Source organism: Arvicola amphibius, chromosome 9 (genome assembly GCF_903992535.2).
Source record: "Arvicola amphibius chromosome 9, mArvAmp1.2, whole genome shotgun sequence".
NCBI lineage: Eukaryota > Metazoa > Chordata > Mammalia > Rodentia > Cricetidae > Arvicola > Arvicola amphibius.
Genome location: NC_052055.2, coordinates 35,621,614 through 35,638,866, shown reverse-complemented (window position 1 = coordinate 35,638,866; position 17,253 = coordinate 35,621,614). Strand labels below are relative to the sequence as shown.

General features: G+C 51.9%; 1 protein-coding gene across 1 annotated transcript; it reads left to right on the top strand.

The window, feature by feature from the left end:
- Window positions 1-10,055: 10,055 nt before the first annotated feature.
- Mb (myoglobin) lies at window positions 10,056-16,982 on the top strand. The gene is made up of 3 exons (XM_038344220.1): window positions 10,056-10,150; window positions 15,020-15,242; window positions 16,839-16,982. Exons 1-3 carry the CDS (start codon window positions 10,056-10,058, stop codon window positions 16,980-16,982), a joined length of 462 nt encoding a protein of 153 aa, XP_038200148.1.
- Window positions 16,983-17,253: the final 271 nt, after the last annotated feature.

The window sequence follows — 17,253 nt, the reverse complement described above, 5'->3', positions numbered from 1 at the left end:
CCAGCACTCGGGTAAAAAGTCAGGCATGGCCACCCGTGCTTGTGACCTCAGTGCTGGGCTTGGGGTGGCATGGAGACAGGTCCCAAAGAAACACACAGAGGTCTACATTAATTAATTATAACACAACCAGGTCTACTGGTTGGCCTATTAGTTCAGGCTTCTTCTTATTAACTCTTATTTCTTACATCTTAACCCATAATTCTTGTCTGTGTTAGCCACGTGGCTTGGTCCTCAGCACATCTGGAATCTCCCACATGACAGGCAGGAATATTTACCACTTCATGGATGACATTTTGCTATCTGACTCAAATGCAGATACTTTAGAAAGAATGTTTGAAGAAATAAAGTTTTGCCTAAATGGGGATTACAAATTGCTCCTGAAAAAATACAAAGAGGAGATTCTGTCAGTTACCTAGGTTACAAAACAGGTTTACAAAAAATTAGGACACAAAAGGCACAAATTAGGAGAGACTAACTGCAGACTGACTGTTTCCTCTTCCCAGAATTCTCCTGTTCTCATTGCCCCACCTCTACTTCATGCCTGGCCACTGGCCAATCAGAGTACAAGTGACAGGGTACAGACCACTGTCCTCAGCACAGACACACACAGAGACACACAAAGACATGCACATAAGCATACACACAGACATGCACACACAGAGAGAGACACAGACACACACAGAGACACACAAAGACATGCACATAAGCATACACACAGACATGCACACAGAGACACAGACACATATAGACAAACACACAGGGACACAGACACACATAGACATACACATGGACACAGACACACATAGACAAACACACAGAGACACAGACACATAGACATACACACAGAAATATTCACATAGACACACACACAATATTCATGATGGCACTTGAGAATGAACATTTTTTAAAATTCTCATTTTACAGATGGTGGAAGAAATGAGGTGATCGCTCTTTCTCTTCGTGGCAGAAATGTCTTAGAACAACACCAAAACCAGCCAGCCATGTGACTCCCGAGCCTCACAACCCAGCTGAGCTCCCCTCATAGCTGTTCACACGCATGTTAAAGCGACTTTTCCTCCACCATATTGGGAAGCCCAGGGAGCACGTTTCTCTCCGCAGCCCAAGAGCTTCACACAGGGCCAGTTCTGCACCCTCGAGTCCTCGCCTGGCCACCAGGTCCTTCCACCGGCGGGGGGCTCACCTCCCTCAGTACCCACGCTCCCTCCTAGTCCCAAACATCTCAGGCAACTGTCGCTCTGCCCACAAGCTGGGCACAGCCTGCCTGCCCTCGCATGGTTTCTGCCACAATATCTGCCTCACAAGAATTTGACTCTGAGACCCTGAGAGCCAGGAGTGTGTGTGTGACTCATCTTTTAACAACGTGGAATGAATGCATTCCCGGCCAAGCATGCACTGCAGTGGCATTTCTTCTTGTTGCCACTAGATGGCAGCAGGCACCCCTGTTGCCAACCACTAGGAAAGAAAGACCTTTTCTCTCTGGCCCCGGGACCCTGGATGGAATCCATACACTAAAATAAGCGTTCAGAACGCCCAGGTCTGGTTCTTATTAGTGCTGCCAGGGAGATGAGGTGGCGAAGAGAGCTAAATCAGACCACTGCTGAACCTGAAAGTCCGGATGTGGACTCAGACGCCCTGGGTTCTGACATGCTTGCGGACCCTTAGCTCTGGGATTTTGAATAAAGTTCCTGACCTTTCTGTGCCTCTGTTTCTTCAGCTGTGAGAGTGGGGACTCTAAAAGTGTTTGCTCCAGAGGAAGGGCTCTGGGAGGAGGGAGGGGGCAGCCATGGTGTGCAGCAAGCGTGGCGTGTTTGTGGAGTCTGTGCGTGAAGGAAGATTCGCTGTGTAAGGCCGTGTCTAGATGGAAGATCCTGCAGTCTGACTGCTTAGAGCCCTGTGCTTATGGAGAGTTGGAGCGTTGCAGATCCAAGGCCAGCCTTATCTTGGGCTGTCTTCCATATCCTTAACCATTTATCACCCACCTCTCTATCTGATCATAACATATTTCTACTACCAAGTGAAACCATCAGCTCCCCAAATCCCTACATCTAAGAATGTCTTCAGCTAGCCTTTGAAATCTAGGGTTTCCCAGAACATGCCTTGATTGCAACCAATGTGTTTGCTAAGTGTCTTAATTTATTATTTTTAGTTTGTTGTCTGACTATAAAAAGTTCACATAGGACATGTGTGGTAGTGGATGTGTGTAATTCAAGTGTTTGGTAGGTAGAAGCAGTCCAGTGCTAGCCTGGGCTACATGAGACCCTGTCTCAAAAACAAGCAAGGAAATAAATGCTTCACATAGCCATTCCATGATGAATAGTGTCCCATCTACATCTGTGCATGTATGTGTGTGCCATGCATGCATATGTGTATGTGTGACATGAACCCATTCCCAATACTGTTCAGCTATGTTTGGCTCAGAGACAATGGTCTAACTTCTGGAGCAAGAGCTGTGTTTTGCACTCCTGAGTCTATAATCCTGGCTCTGGTGTACTCGCAGGGTAAAAATGGGGTTCTACTAGTCTAGATTGGCTGTACCCCAAAACAGAGAGGTAAGAGGTCTAAGCCTGCATTGGAGCCTGCAAGGTGAAGGCAGGGTGTGACCAGGGAAGCAGAGGAATGGGCAAGCCCTGGGATGAGGGACGGTGGAGGGGGCCTGGATCATCCGGGTGACAGGTTTGGGGGAGGTGGTAGAGGGTAAGGGGGAAGAAGCCTGGTGCCCTGGGCCACACCTATTGACGGTACAAGCAGATCCTGTGTCCCTGCCAGCCTCTCCAACAAGCTCCTAAGGACCTTTGGGGAAGGAGACGCCTGTATGTAAACTGTATTTTTAGCTCCGTGTGTGTCTCCTGGCCTCTGTGGGGCGCCTCCTTTGCTCTTAGCCTTGGTCACTGGCTCAGGCTCCAGAGGCTATCTGGGGAAAAGGTTGGCACAGCCAGTATGACAATGACTGGGAAGGACAGCCTCAACCATGGTGGTTATCTGATGAGAGATCTGAAGAAAGCCTGTGGGTCCCCCACCCCGTCAGGGTTTCCCAGGTCCTGCCAACATCAGGTTTGTTGTACCTGTGTCCTGGCCCGTGACAGCCAGAATGAAGGCTTGACCAGGGATGTGTCTGAGCTGAGGGAGGGAGAACTCAGGCATAAGCCCTGCCCAGAACAAGGAGGAAAGAGGGAGGGGACCCAGGTTTCAGGAGCCAGAGTGCTCACACACACCCTCCCCTGCCTGTGTCCTCAGTCCCAGGAGAGTCTGAAGGAGTCATCTCTCGCCCTTGCAAGAGAAGCTTGTCAGTTGCCCAAGGGCTATCAAATTCCCAGGTAACTAGAGAAGTTTAGGGCCTTGAGTAAGGCCAGGTTTGCAGCTGCCGAGGTACGTAACTGCCCAGTGGGCACTGGCAGACTGAACATGGAAGCCCGTCTTCTACAAAAAAAAAAAAAAAGTTAGATGAGTTTTTAGCCCCAGTCCCTCCCCTTGCTGTGTGAGACCCTACAGGCCCTCTACAGACCAGAAGCAAGCAGAGTCCAAGCAGGAGAGTGAGTAGCACACAGGTGTTTTTGGGGTCAATACAGTGTGTGTACATCTCCGGGTAGTGTTCACCCTAGAAACATTTGAGCAGCAATCAGATGGTGACACTGAGTGGGAACCTGGATGGTGCACATTAAACAGTCTCTTTAGCGCCTAGACACCACGGCACTGTCATTCTAGATGTCTCCACCCCTAGATGTCTGTGCCTGGAATCCAGAAACCAAGGTTCTAGAGAGGAAAAAAGAAAGAAAGAAAGAAAGAAAGAAAGAAAGAAAGAAAGAAAGAAAGAAAGAAAGAGAGAGGAAGGAAGGAAGGAAGGGGGGAGAGAGAGAGAGAGAGAGAGAGAGAGAGAGAGAGAGAGAGAGAGAGAGAAAGAGAGGGAGAAAGAGAGGGAGAAAGAGAGAAAGAAAGAGAAGAGTTCTTGTGTACCAAGAACTTTTGTCTATGGATCTTGAGACTCGAGATTCTGAAGGTTTGAGATGAATTTTACCAGCCTCACAATTGGGGATGCAAACACTCTGGGATGGGTGGAGGGTAAGCTGACAGGGAGTTTGGCTTGTCCCACGGGTGTCTAGCAAACACACGTGTACACGTGAGACAAGAGTAGAAATCAGGCTGTCGGGAGCTTTGCACACCAAGGTATCCTGGCCTCCTTACAGTGGGTCTGCAGCCTCCCAGCCTGGCCAGGGTACAGCTGTCACAGGGAGACTAGCAGGCATCAAACAGAGGGGCTGGCTCTGGACCTCCATAGCAACTGAGAGGCTGGCTCCGTTGTGGCAATGTGTAAGTACACACAGCTGAACATTGTACTGACTGATTCTGTGTCAACTTGACACAAGCTGGCATCAGCAAAGGAAGAGCTCTGGCTGAGGCAAAGCCTCCATGAGATCCAGCTGTAAGGCATTTTCTGCCATTCAGTGATCGAAGAGTGAGGGCCTAGCCCATGGTGGGTGGTGCCATCCTGGGCTGTTGGTCCTGGGTTCTATAAGAAGGAGGACTGAGCAAGCCAGGAGAAGCAGCTCCCCTCCATGGTCTCTACATCAGCTCCTGCCTCTGGGTTCCTGCCCTGTAGCTCCTGTCCTGACGTCCTTCAGTGAAGAACAGCAATGCTGAAGTATAAGCCTAATAAACCTTTTCCTCCCCAACCTGCTTTTCAGTCATGGCGTTTCCTCGTGGTAACAGAAACCCTAACTAAGACAGCATGCTTCCCCGAAACCTTAACAGTAAAGCTTTAAAAAATTCATCTACTTCAGAGCCACAGGCTTCCCCGAACAGGCTGGCTCAGGGAACACCTGCCAAACTAGAGACAGCTTCCAGTTAAATACCTCAGCACCACTGAGGTACTGATGACGGTTTAACTACTGGGGCTACCACCAGAGAACTCTGGGAAGCTGGAGACAGAGCAGAGCTGGGTGGTACTGCCCTGATGAGCCCTGGTAGGCCAACCCCTGGGGGCTGCTCCTCAGGGACACACAACAAAATGTGAGTCCCTCACAGTGTCCCACTGATGGAAGGAAGGACCTAGCTGCTGGTTCTAGAAGGTATGTCAAGGAGGTGAGTGTGTGGCCTAGGTGGTCTGGCCAGCCTGGGACAGCTGGCCTCTTTCCTTCTGCCTTTTCCTCTTGACCCAGAACTCATCCCCTCAGAGATGCGGAGGGGTAGGAAGTGGAAGAGGGTCAGTTCCTCTAAGGCCAGCACTGACTAGGCCAGGAACAGAGAATGAACACAGAGACAGATAAATAACACATGGACATTCACTCTGGAGCCCATGTCTTCGAACCTGCTTCGTCACCTTGGGCCTTGGTGGCCCGCAGCCTAGGCAGGCACCAGGCATGAGCAAGAATGGTTCTTGCCTTTCACTCCCTACAGTGGCTGCTGTTGCAGAAGGACACCGGCGGAGACCATGCTGTCACCTCTGGGAATATGTTTTGCCAATGGAGCTTGTTATGCAGGCCCCTTGGAGAATCCTGCCCACCTGCCCGGGACCTGCAAGGGTGCCACTCCTGCCCAGGAGTGTGGAGGTGATGCTCCTGCCCAGGACTGTGGAGGTGATGCTCCTTCCCGGGACTCTGAGGTGATACTCCTGAGCCTCAGACAGCTCTAATTTCTGCTGTGCCTATTCCTATGATGATTCTTAGTTTTTTTGTTTTTTTTTTTTTTTTTTTTTTTTTGGTTTTTTGGGTTTTTTTTTTTTTTTTTTTTTTTTTGTATTTTTCAAGACAGGGTTTCTCTGTAGCTTTGGTGCCTGTCCTGGAACTAGCTCTTGTAGACCGGGCTGGCCTCGAACTCAGAGATCCGCCTGCCTCTGCCTCCCGAGTGCTGGGATTAAAGGCTGCGCCACCACCGCCCGGCTTGCTGATTCTTAGTTTTGTCAGTTGTGATTGTGGCTGAGTTTACTGGGAACAAAACCGGATAATTTTTCTAAAATTTCTTCAAGGAAATTAAGCTTTTTTGCAGTCTACCAGAAAAACCAGTTCATCTGGTTGCCCCGGCGGCCATTGCGGTCACGGTTTCTTTCCTTTTTTTTTTTTTTTTTTTTTTTTGACAGGGTTTCTCTGTGTAGCCCCGACTGTCTAGGCTGGCCTCAAACACAGAGATCTGCCTGCCTCTGCCTCCTGAGTGCTAGGATTTAAGGCGTGCACCACCACCACCCAGGCAGGAGACAATTTCTTAAAAGATGACATTAAAAACTTGTAAGGACATATAAGGAAAAGAAAGGACGTGAAAGGTCAGACATCTGTCAGGTGCCAGGACATAAATTTATTTCATTTATTTCAGTGCCAAAATATCAGCTCCTAGCCCCTTGGGAGTAAAGGAATAGGGTAGACACTTCAGGAGGAATAGAAACTTGGGCCCAAGAGCTAAGAGTCAGGCATTATAATCACTGCCATTCAGAGACTGTATAAAGAACAGGATTCCGAGCGCTGTTCACACAAAGGTGATACGCAGGCCATTTAGAAACTGACTTCCACCTGTAGACAATAGTCTAGGTATGGTTTCCTGCTCTCAGCTGACTACATAGAAACACAGGCATCCTACCACTAAAGACTAATCCTAGGGCCTGAGTATCTCCCATTTCTCTAACCACACTTGCTGCCAACCTGGGCACAGTACGAATAAGATGTGTCTGGCTAGTCATAATCATTTCGCTTACAATATAAAATTAATGCTTATATACGGGGTAAAGGTCTAGTGACGTCAAGGGAGAGGGGAAGAGAAAAGGGAACTAAACTGGGTAAATGTTAATGAGTCTGGGAAAATGGCTAACGAGGAGAAATGAATTGAAGCTGCCCACGCACGGACGCATTGGAACGTGTGTAAACAGACAGCTCGAGCCATTCGGGGCCATCTGGTTGAAAGACAACCAGTCGCCGGGCTCTTCATTTTCGCCGACTTCACACCTCCATCCTGCGGCTCAGAACCCAGCTGGGGCAGGACTCTGGCATGCACACAGAGTCCTGCTGGAAGTGAGGACTCATGGGAATTGACCTGCAAGAGGGTGTGGGAACCAGGGTGGCCAAGAGCCCTCTGTTCTGGCATTCTTCCTCAGGGCGGGGCACGAGTTTCACACTTCTCCTGTTGTGTTCCCCCACACACACTGCCTCTAGCCACAGTCTGAAGGGAGATCTGACTGCAGAGTCAACAGCCCCAGCTGTTCAGGTTGAGTCCTGTTATTGACGGCCCTGAGTCGGGTATCATCCCTGACCCCACCAACTGCAACTGGTGGCTGGTTTGAGGGGATCAGTCGTGTGCTCCCAGAACATGGCTCCCCACTCCCACCTCAGCGGGTCTCACTAGAGCAGGTTCCCTGAGGCAGTGGTTCTCACCCTTCTGAATGCTGCATCCCTTTAATACAGTTTCCTGTGTTGCAGTGACCCCCAACCATAAAGTGATTTTCATTGCTACTTCATAACTATAATTTTGTTTCCGATATGAATTGTAATGTAAATATCCGTTATGCAGGATATGTTCGATATCATTTGGTCCCGTGGGGGTCGTGATCCACAGATTGAGAACCACTGCTCTAAAGTACCATGGAAGTTGGGCAGTCACTCTTGACATACCCAGAGAAAACCCAGCATTGTCAGATGTATGTGGCCTGCTCTTTCTGAGCTAGACAGTGCCCCCTCCCTCATTTGGTGGTTGAATAGTAACCAGGGAGACACTTTAAAACCTGAAAAGCCACTGGGTGTGGTGCCACATGCCTTTAGTTCAAGCATTTGGGAGACAGATGAAGGCAAACGGTTGTGAGTTTGAGGCCAAAACAATACAAAAACTGGAACACCCTCATCTTCGTTAGGGTTTCTATTGCTGTGAAGAGACACCATGACCATGGCAACTCTTAAAGGAAAACATTTAATTGAAGTGGTGGCTTATAGTTTCAGAGGTTTCGTCCATTATCATCACGACAGGGAGCATGACAGCATGCAGGCAGACGTGACGCTGGATATATCTTGATCAGAAGGTAACAGGAAGTGGATTGTGACACCGAATGAGGCTTAAGGCAAGAGACCTCAAAGCCCGCTCCCAAAGTGACACACTTCCTTCAACAAGACCACAACTCCTAATAGTGCCACTCTATGAGCTTATGGGGACCAATTACATTCAAACTACCACAACCCTAAACAAGCAAAAGTGTTCATGGGACTGCCATCACAGCCCTGAGCAGCCTCCTTGGGAGTGCCGTGAATTTCTTGGCCACAGGATGTGCTTGGTTTTGTTTGGTCAGCACGTGACAGAGTAACTGTGATACCTTGTGTACTCTGTGACTGTTGGCTGGATGGTAGGTAAGTGACAGATGGGTAGATGGAGAAAGGAGGCATGAAGGGATGAGGGCTGATGGATGGACGGACAGACGGACAGACAGACAGACAGACAGACAGACAGACAGACAGATAATGGATAATTGATGGGTGGAACAAGGATGAAGGATGGATAGTGGATGGATGATAAATAATGGATAAATTATGGGTAGATGGATGGATAATGGATGAAGATAGATGATGAGTGGATTGATTGATAAGTAATGATTGGTTGGTGAATGATGTATGGGGATAAGTGGAGAGATGGATGGATAATAGCTAACTGCTGACTGGCTGGCTAATGGACAGGTTGAAGGATGGGTAGCTGGACAGATAGATGGAAACTCTGCTCAACCTCTGTCTTCCTTAGAAAGCCAACAGTATTTCATCAGCGCAAATTTGGTATGGCAACCAGTATGGGGCTCAAAAGATACACGGATAAAAAAAATCAGACCTTCTGACACCCCATAAATCCCCCCAAAATATTTTAAAATTATTTTTATATTTGTTTATGGTATATGCACACACAGAGGGAGAATTCGGAGGACAGCTTACAGGAGGTTGTTCTCGTCTTCCACCACGTGGGTCTTGAGGATGGGACTCAGATCCTCAGACGTGGCGGCAAGTACCTTTAACCACTGAACCATCGTCTCTGTAGCTCCTGAATAAGGCTTTTAGGAGCATGAGTTCGGACTCACTGAGATCAAATGCCATCTGTGTTATTCATCCTGGGGCCATGTCAGTGTTTGCCCTGAGGACTCCTGGGGCATTGCAAGAGCCAGGCAAAGAGAAGGGGGCCTGGGCCTGGTAGAATCTGGGAGCACTGGCAGCTACCACCTTGCTGGAAATGCCATGTGACGCAGCAAGGGGAGCTGAGTGGTAGGAGATCCCAAGGCAAGGCAAGGGGCTGAGGGCTTCGTGGAGCATGGTAGCACAACCTTCCAAAGGGAACAGGGAGCAGGCCCAGAGCTGGACCCAGACTCAGAGACTTGTCTGTGGTTCAGCAGCAAGTGCAGACCCACGGTGGCTCCTTTTTACCACTTCCGGCTCAGTTTGGAGTGACAGGAAGTAAGCGGAGGGCTTCATGTTGGCTTAGTGGGTACAATGGTTTGCCATCTTCAGATCCTTGGGTCTTTCTAAAAGGAAAGAGCCAACTCCTGAAAGTTGTCTTCTGACCTCTACAAACATGCTGTGGCACACATGCACACATGCATGCACACACACACACACACACAAATGTAGTAAAAAAGAAAAGCAGCCAGAAAGTGAGAGGAGACTTCTGGGGGCCGGCTGGATGCCTGTGCCCAAGCTTAGAAACATGGCAAGTCCCCTTGGGCAGCAGACGGGGAGAGTTGACTTTCAGCTGCTGGCAGTGGCTTCAGTGCCCTTTTGTGGGCTTGTGCAAGCCCAGACAGTGGCCTGGCTGGTTCCGGCTCCCCACCCCCTATTGCCCCAAGCTGTCCTAGCTCCCCACAATGGCACTTGCCTCAAAATAGCTGCCCATGTGAGGGCCAGAGAAAGGCAGAGATTAGACCCCTGGGGGGTTGAGGAGGGTGGCAGGAGGAGCATGTGGTACCCAGTGATCCTGGCCAGAATAACATCGGGAAGGTATAAAAGCCCTCCAGGACCAGGTGGCCTCAAACCACCACTGACAGCCGGCCCACGCTCACTCCTTTCGGCTTACTCCTTTGGTCCTCTTCAGAAGCTGCCATGGGGCTCAGTGATGGGGAGTGGCAGCTGGTGCTGAATGCCTGGGGGAAGGTGGAGGCTGACCTTGCCGGCCATGGACAGGCTGTGCTCATCGGGTAAGAGGGAGAGACCCCCCATCCCGCCACCTGTCCCCTAAAGATTACCAGCGTATGGCTACAAGGTGGAAGTTGGCAGGGTAGACCAGTTGGCTGCAATAAAGAGCTCAGATTTCACTTGATTCTAAGTAATGGGGCCAGGACTGGGGAAAAGAAAAGGGGACCCATCCAGCCCAGCTGACGTCAGCAGCTGGAACAAGCTTAAGCACCAAGAAGCTTATCATGGCAGACGGCCAGAATAATGAGGGCCAAGGGAGGGCTTGCCCACTCGTGTGAACTGGAAGCTTGCAGCATGTGGTTGCCTTCTGCTGCAAGGATCTCCTAGATAAGCCCAGAAAACCCGAGATTCTGAGTCTGGGCAAGTGAAGGGTGCTGAGGCTTGTACGTAGGGCCTCACTTGCCATGCCTCACCCAGAGGCTGGGGCTCTTCCCTGGGCTCTGGGCTTGGCTGGCTCAGAAGCCCAGTGGGATATTCATGAGTAATATTTTGGCTCTGGGAGGAGGTGGCCCTGTTTCTATCAGCCCTGACAATGTCCTTGAAGCTGTAGTTTGGAAATGAACTCCTTGCTCCTTTTGATCCAGGGTGAGTTTTCCTCCTGATCCCAATGGTCTTGCATACTCCCTGGGCTCCTATCTATTGCTAGCCCTCAGTTTGGGGGCAAGGTCATCTGAGGTCAGAGCCCTTTGGGCAGCCATACTGGAAGGAGGCTGGGCAGCTGCTGGAACCCCTGGTTCTTCTTGCTTGTCTTTCTTTTCCAGCTGCTTCCTCACCGCGCTTAGGTGCTGGGCCTACAGGCCTGTTTGACTAGACTAACCCCTACCCCAAGTTAGCACCAATTCCTAGGACACAGATTTCCTATGTGACCTTGGACAAGTTGTTTTCCCTCTCTGAGACCCCTGTCCACTCTTGTGCCCTGGGACTCAGAGTCTCTGCCCTCCTTTGCTGTGGACAGCAGGCTATTGGGGGCCAGGGTAGGTAGAAGAGAGTCTTGCAAGATTCCAAGGCTGCCAGGCCCTGGGCAGTGACTTGGGGCTTTGAAGGAGACTCGGGGTATTGTGTAATCAGAGAGATAGGCTACCCTTTCCAGGGGAGTAATGGAGGCCTGCCAGGACCCAGGGCCTGGACATGATGCCCAGGGCTGCTGACCCTGAAAAGTCCCAAGTGCATAACATGTCTCAGACTTGGGTCATGGGGCCACACCAGCTATTCCTGCCTTCTCCGGTTGTGGGTGCAAGGAGGTGGCCTCCCAGGGAGTCATGCCAACTCTCAGGGTAGCAAGTGTCCCATGGACACTGGGCTTCTGCCCTGTCCCAGATACCAACCCCAGCCTCGTCTGCTGACCTCAGCAAGGTCATTTCTCCAAGTGCCTTAGCAGGCCTAAGCTGGAAACCAGAGATCTAGAACTACAAGGTCCAGCCGCTAGCAGAGCGGCTTCCAGGTGGAAGGGGCTGGCTGCCTCGAAACCTCAGCTCTTCCTGTCTGGATCTTTTCTGGCTCATTTAAAACTTATGTTTTTTCTTTAAGATTTACTTACTTGGTTTGAGTATTTTGCCTGCATGTATGGATGTGCATTACATGCATGCAATGCCCAAGGAGGCCAGAAGAGGGCGTTGCATCCCTGGAACTGCAGATGGTTGTGAGCCACCACACATGGGAACTGAACCTCATTCCTCTGGGAGAACAGCAAGTGCTCTTACCTGCTGAGCCATCTCCCCACCCCTAATGCCATTGTTGTTAGGGAAAGGATTTAGGAGCCAAGAAAGGTTTGGAAACGACTTCTAAGGAAGCAAAGTCTCACTTGATGCCAGAAGCGACACACAGAGTCTGAACCAGCCCATGTCAGTGCCATGGCGCCTCTAAGAAAGACTAAGATGGTGATAGTGGTGGTGAAATTGGAGACACAGAGGAGGAGGGAGTCTCACAGACAAGCCCCCCACCCCTCCCCGTGTTATGAACATCTTTATGAACTCATGTATTTCATCTAACCGAGAGGTTTGGCATCTTGTCCCAGATCACATAGGTAGTAAGAATATGGAAAGGATTCAAATCCAGGCTACTTGGCTGGAGTCCATGCTCTTGGTGACCCTCCTAGCTACCACCCCACGTGCTCCTAGGCTGGGCTCTGATTGGGCGGCAGTATAGAGGCCAACAGAGAGGCAGCCTCCCTTCCCTGACCAGCCTGTCCTCTGAGCCTGGCCACCTGGAAACAGGATGAAGAAAGGAACCCCGAGACACCATCGTTGGGCTCTCCCATAGGAGCCAGGTCAGGTGTGCTCAGGGAAATTCAAGGGCATGGGCTCTGGGCCACTACAGGGACACACCACCTGTGGAGCTCAGGGTTCAGAGACCGATGTGACTATATGGGGCCTGTACCTCTCCTCCTGCGATGTGAGCAAGCCTCGTCCTCTTCTGCCTAGTGCTGGGGGAGGGGGGACATTGGGGTAAGCCTTCTAGAAATCACCTGAACAACCATATTGGTTTGCATTCAATGAGCCAAGACCCAGAAAGGATGAGTGACTATTTCGGCATCACACAGGACTCTGGACGGAGCCAGGACTAGAATGCAGTATCTCTAAAAGCCTAAAGCCTCAAGTCCCTGTTCTTGCTCTCTTCGGGCCCCATCCAGCCTGGTGACCTTGGGCTCACCGGTGGGTGTCAGGCTACCCATCTGTCAGCAGGAACTTAAGGATCATTGTCGCTAGATAATAATAGTCAGGAGCTCAGAGACCCTGGACAAAGTGCCAGAGACAAGCTGTCAGTGACACACACGGCTGTGGATGGGCTCCCGGGGTGCTGCTGGGACACAATCAAGGCTGGGGACAGACCCGCCAATCGTCACGGAACCAGCTTGTGTGCCTGGCTCTCCATACACATGTGCGTCTGTGTGCATGTGCTTCTGAGAGCATGTGTGTGTGGAGGGGGCGGGTTCGTATGTTACCGTTTACAATGGGGATGCCTTTGTGTGACCATGATAGGGCTCAAGTGGTCACCCAGAAGGGGAAGGGAAAGCCCTGCAGGACGCTCAGGCTTCCTGTGCCTCCATTTCTACAGCTGTTGCTTGCTAACATCAGGCTCTCTTAGCGGTGTGCTGCAGTGATGGCCGCCTCGGTGCAGCTTGGAGTCACAGAGCAAGTAGTGATTTGCGTGCATTCCTGAGTCCATGCAGCTGGAATGGGCACATCAGAAGCCCCTGTGGTCAACGGAGCTGATGACTGACACACAGTGAAGTGCTCGAGTGGTGGGAAGGCCTGTGTGCGGTGCATGACCGCAGATGAGGAAGAGGGGCATAGACTGGCTGACCCCGGCAGCTGCATCAGGCACCCATCCACTAGTGACATGGGACTATCCCCACTGTGGGACATTGCGCCCTTATTGTCCTGCACTGAAGGGGTTATACAATGAGAGGCAGAGCCCCCACACTCCCTCTGCTGGTTGTGCACTAACCCCCCCCAGTTCCTCCTCTGTGGCCTGATGCAATGGCAGACTCTGCTTCAGATATACTGTGGGGATTCGGTAAATTTGCAGGTAAAACCCGTAGTGTTTTACACGGGTGTGTCCTCTGTGCAAACCACAGGAGGCGCTCGTGCTCTTGCTCAAAACTCAGGAGCCACCACCTGTCCCTCACTATGATCCTAACCAGACTGGCAGGCCTGGAAGGGGGACTGGAACAAGGAGGAGCACCAGCACTCCCCCTACAGGCCCCATTGGTTCCATGGGGATATGGGACACCAAGAGAGAAGAGCTGGGGCATCAGCAGACCACAAACTCGGGGGATCATGGAGGGAAGTAACTCTTCAGTAGCCAGACCTAGCTCTTGGGTTGGCTGAAGCAACTTGGTGTCCTGGTCATAGGAGACCCTCCCCATGGGACCGTTGGGCAGGGGCCATGGGGATCAGATGCTTCTCACATGGCTTGATACACAAAGAGGAACATACGTGCTCATAGACACGGTATCAGGATAATGTCGAGCCTGGGTAGCCAAGGTCACCCTGATAAACACATCAGGTGGGGCTCTAGGGGGACCGGATGAGAATTCTATTACTGTCCAGGCTCCAGTTCTGAGATCTGATACCCACTTGTGACCTAGGGCAGGCCAGTGCCTTTGACGGTGTTTCATTTGCCCCCAAGTGGATCAGGGATTGGCCTCATCTGGGAAGGGCAGTGGTCCTTGCAGCCCTCACCATCTTCCTAGAGCAGGGCTTGGGTCCCTGACTGGGCGAAGCCAGAGCTCCCAGGGTGGCAGGCAGGAGCAGCTATGGCCTTTGGTGGGTCACTTTGCCATCATCCTTAGAAAAGGAGTGAGGGGGGTTCTGAAGTCTACACTGAGATAGGGGGTGTCTCATGGCAGTCACAGCTGGCCAGAGGTCATAAACCGGGGTAGCCTTCTGAGTCACCCAGATCCAGCGGCTGCCTGGCTTCTCTGCACACCAGCCCTGAGATCCTGCTGGGGACCTTCCATTTCAGAGTCCCGTCCCTGTCTATAGAACAGGAAGAGCGTGGAGGACACGGAAGGGTAGGTGTGAGCTCCACATAGAGCTGACATACGGGTGCTGAGCCCCAGCACACCCCACTCTCCGGGTAACACAGAACATGGGGTGAGGATGCAGAGACGTCACTGCCCTTGCCCTCGAGGGTGATGGGTACCGATGATAACAGAACAGCAGGCATTTATCCCGCATGCACTGCGCCCGACACTCGATGGGTTACCACGTTTGACCCGTTAGGTCAGGTCATGTCACCTCCATCCATAGGGAATACTGAAGCAGCGAGAGGCGTGGTGCATTGGCCCACAACCAGGAAGAAACACAGCAGGAGTCTAGTGGCCTTCAGGCTCTCCCCGTCTCACTCCGTCCCTCCTCGTCCCCTAGGCTGTTTAAGGCTCACCCTGAGACCCTGGATAAGTTTGAAAAGTTCAAGAACCTGAAGTCCGAGGATGATATGAAGGGCTCAGAGGACCTGAAGAAGCATGGCTGCACCGTGCTCACAGCCCTGGGTGGCATCCTGAAAAAGAAGGGACAGCATGCTGCAGAGATCCAGCCTCTGGCCCAGTCACACGCCACCAAGCACAAGATCCCCATCAAGTACCTGGAGGTAGGTGGCCACAGTGGCAGGGCAAGTCTCCGAAGGCATAGATCTAAACCCCAGCTCAGTCGCTCTATGGGAATGGCCTGGTTGCTCCCCACTAAAGCACCCACTAGACAGATGGGGAAACTGAGGCACAGACTGCTCATGCGAGTCACAGAGACAGGATTCCCACTTGGGAGCCGAGGGCATCTTCTGTTTTCCAACGCATGGCTGCCCCCACTCCGTGGTGGTCCAGCAGCAGTTGTACTGTGACCTAGGGAGAAGCCATGCCAGGAGCCCCCAGGGGTCCTCTCAGTCCCCATTTTGTAGCTGGAGTCCCAGGGCAGAGCGAGGTCAGACACAGGACTCTCCCCACTCCCTGATGGTGGGCTTGGTTCTGCAGACCCCAGCCCCACCGTCTTTGCTGTATCTGTGAGTTGTGGGGCAGACTTTCCAGGGGTGTGTTTGCAAAGGAGCCCTGTGCTCCTTTGTGTCCCTCGGTGCCTCCTTCTGCTGTGTCCCACTCCCATGTCTGCTTTGTCACTTGCACATGAGGGCCTAGTGAAAAAAGATCAAAACAGGAGTTGCACCCCACTCCTGAGCTAGCAGGGGCCTGTCCACAGTCCCTGGGACCAACTGTAGCTCGTCGTAAATGATGAGCAGCAGGTAAATCTGCTGCATGACCTTAACCAGGCCACTTGGTCGTCTCCTCAGTAAAATGCCACCACTTGGTACAGCAGCCTAAGCCGTAAGGGGCCAAAGTCCAAGCCACCGATGATAAGCACTATGACAGTTTTGTCATGAGCCTTTGGATTCTGGGTAGCCCCACACAGATGCCCAACTCCATCTGGCCAATGGCCTGATCTCACCTGTCCCTTCCCTTGTCAGTACCTGCTTGGTGTGATCCTAGTTGTCACCCTCAGTCCCAACGGTGTGATCCCAGTCGTCACCCTCAGTCCCAACGGTGTGATCCCAGTCGTCACCCTCAGTCCCAACGGTGCGATCCCAGTCGTCACCCTCAGTCCCAATGGTGCGATCCCAGTCTTCACCCTCAGTCCCAATGGTGTGATCCCAGTCTTCACCCTCAGTCCCAGCGGTGTGATCCCAGTCGTCACCCTCAGTCCCAAGCTCAGAGATAAGATGCACATGATGGTGTCCCTGGTGTCCTGGGTGACCACAGATCCCCCGTGGGCTAGTGGACCCTGAGCAAGGTGTCTTGTCTGCTGCCTATGAGCTCTCGTGGTCTGGCTGCTGACTGGGCACACATCCTGAGCTCCAGAGGTGAAGTGGTGTCGCGGGGGTGGGGCTCTCAAGTAACACCCCCTGGGTTCAAGTGCCCTTCCTGGCTATGTGACTTCAGCGTGTGCTGTGTAGCTGAAGTCTCGGACACACCTGTCTGCCTCAGTTTCCCCATCTACAAAGTAGGGATGGTGGGTGTGTCTGCCTCCTTTTGGTAGGTGGGCTTAAAGGAGTTGGCTCACAGTGATTGCACAGTATGGCACCTGGGACATCATAAGGGCCCAGAAAACGACCCTGCAATAAAGAGGAGGGCAGTGGGTGGGCACCCTTGGCTCCTGGCTGGCTCAGCCCCAGGACTTGCCACCTCTTGTCCCCTCCTTGCAGTTCATCTCGGAAGTCATCATCGACGTCCTGAAGACCAAACATTCCGACTTCGGATCAGACGCTCAGGGCGCCTTGAGGAAAGCCCTGGAGCTGTTCCGGAATGACATTGCCGCCAAGTACAAGGAGCTGGGCTTCCAGGGATAAGCGGCCTGCTCCCACTGCCCGGCCCCCCAAGCTGGGACCCAGTGCCATGTAGCAAGTAGAGTGTGCAGTGTCCTAGGTTAGCAGAGAGCAGAAGAGGGGAACACAGCATGGCATCCAGCCAACTCACCCACACTCTGGGACCCAGAGGTGCAAAGAGGCCTCTGCTTCCTCAGTTCTGTTAGGTCGTGCTCAGTTCTCCTGTTACCTAAGTCCCAACCCACTTCCTCCTGGTTTCAGGAAAATCCTTTTTCCCACTGGCACATTTGATCCC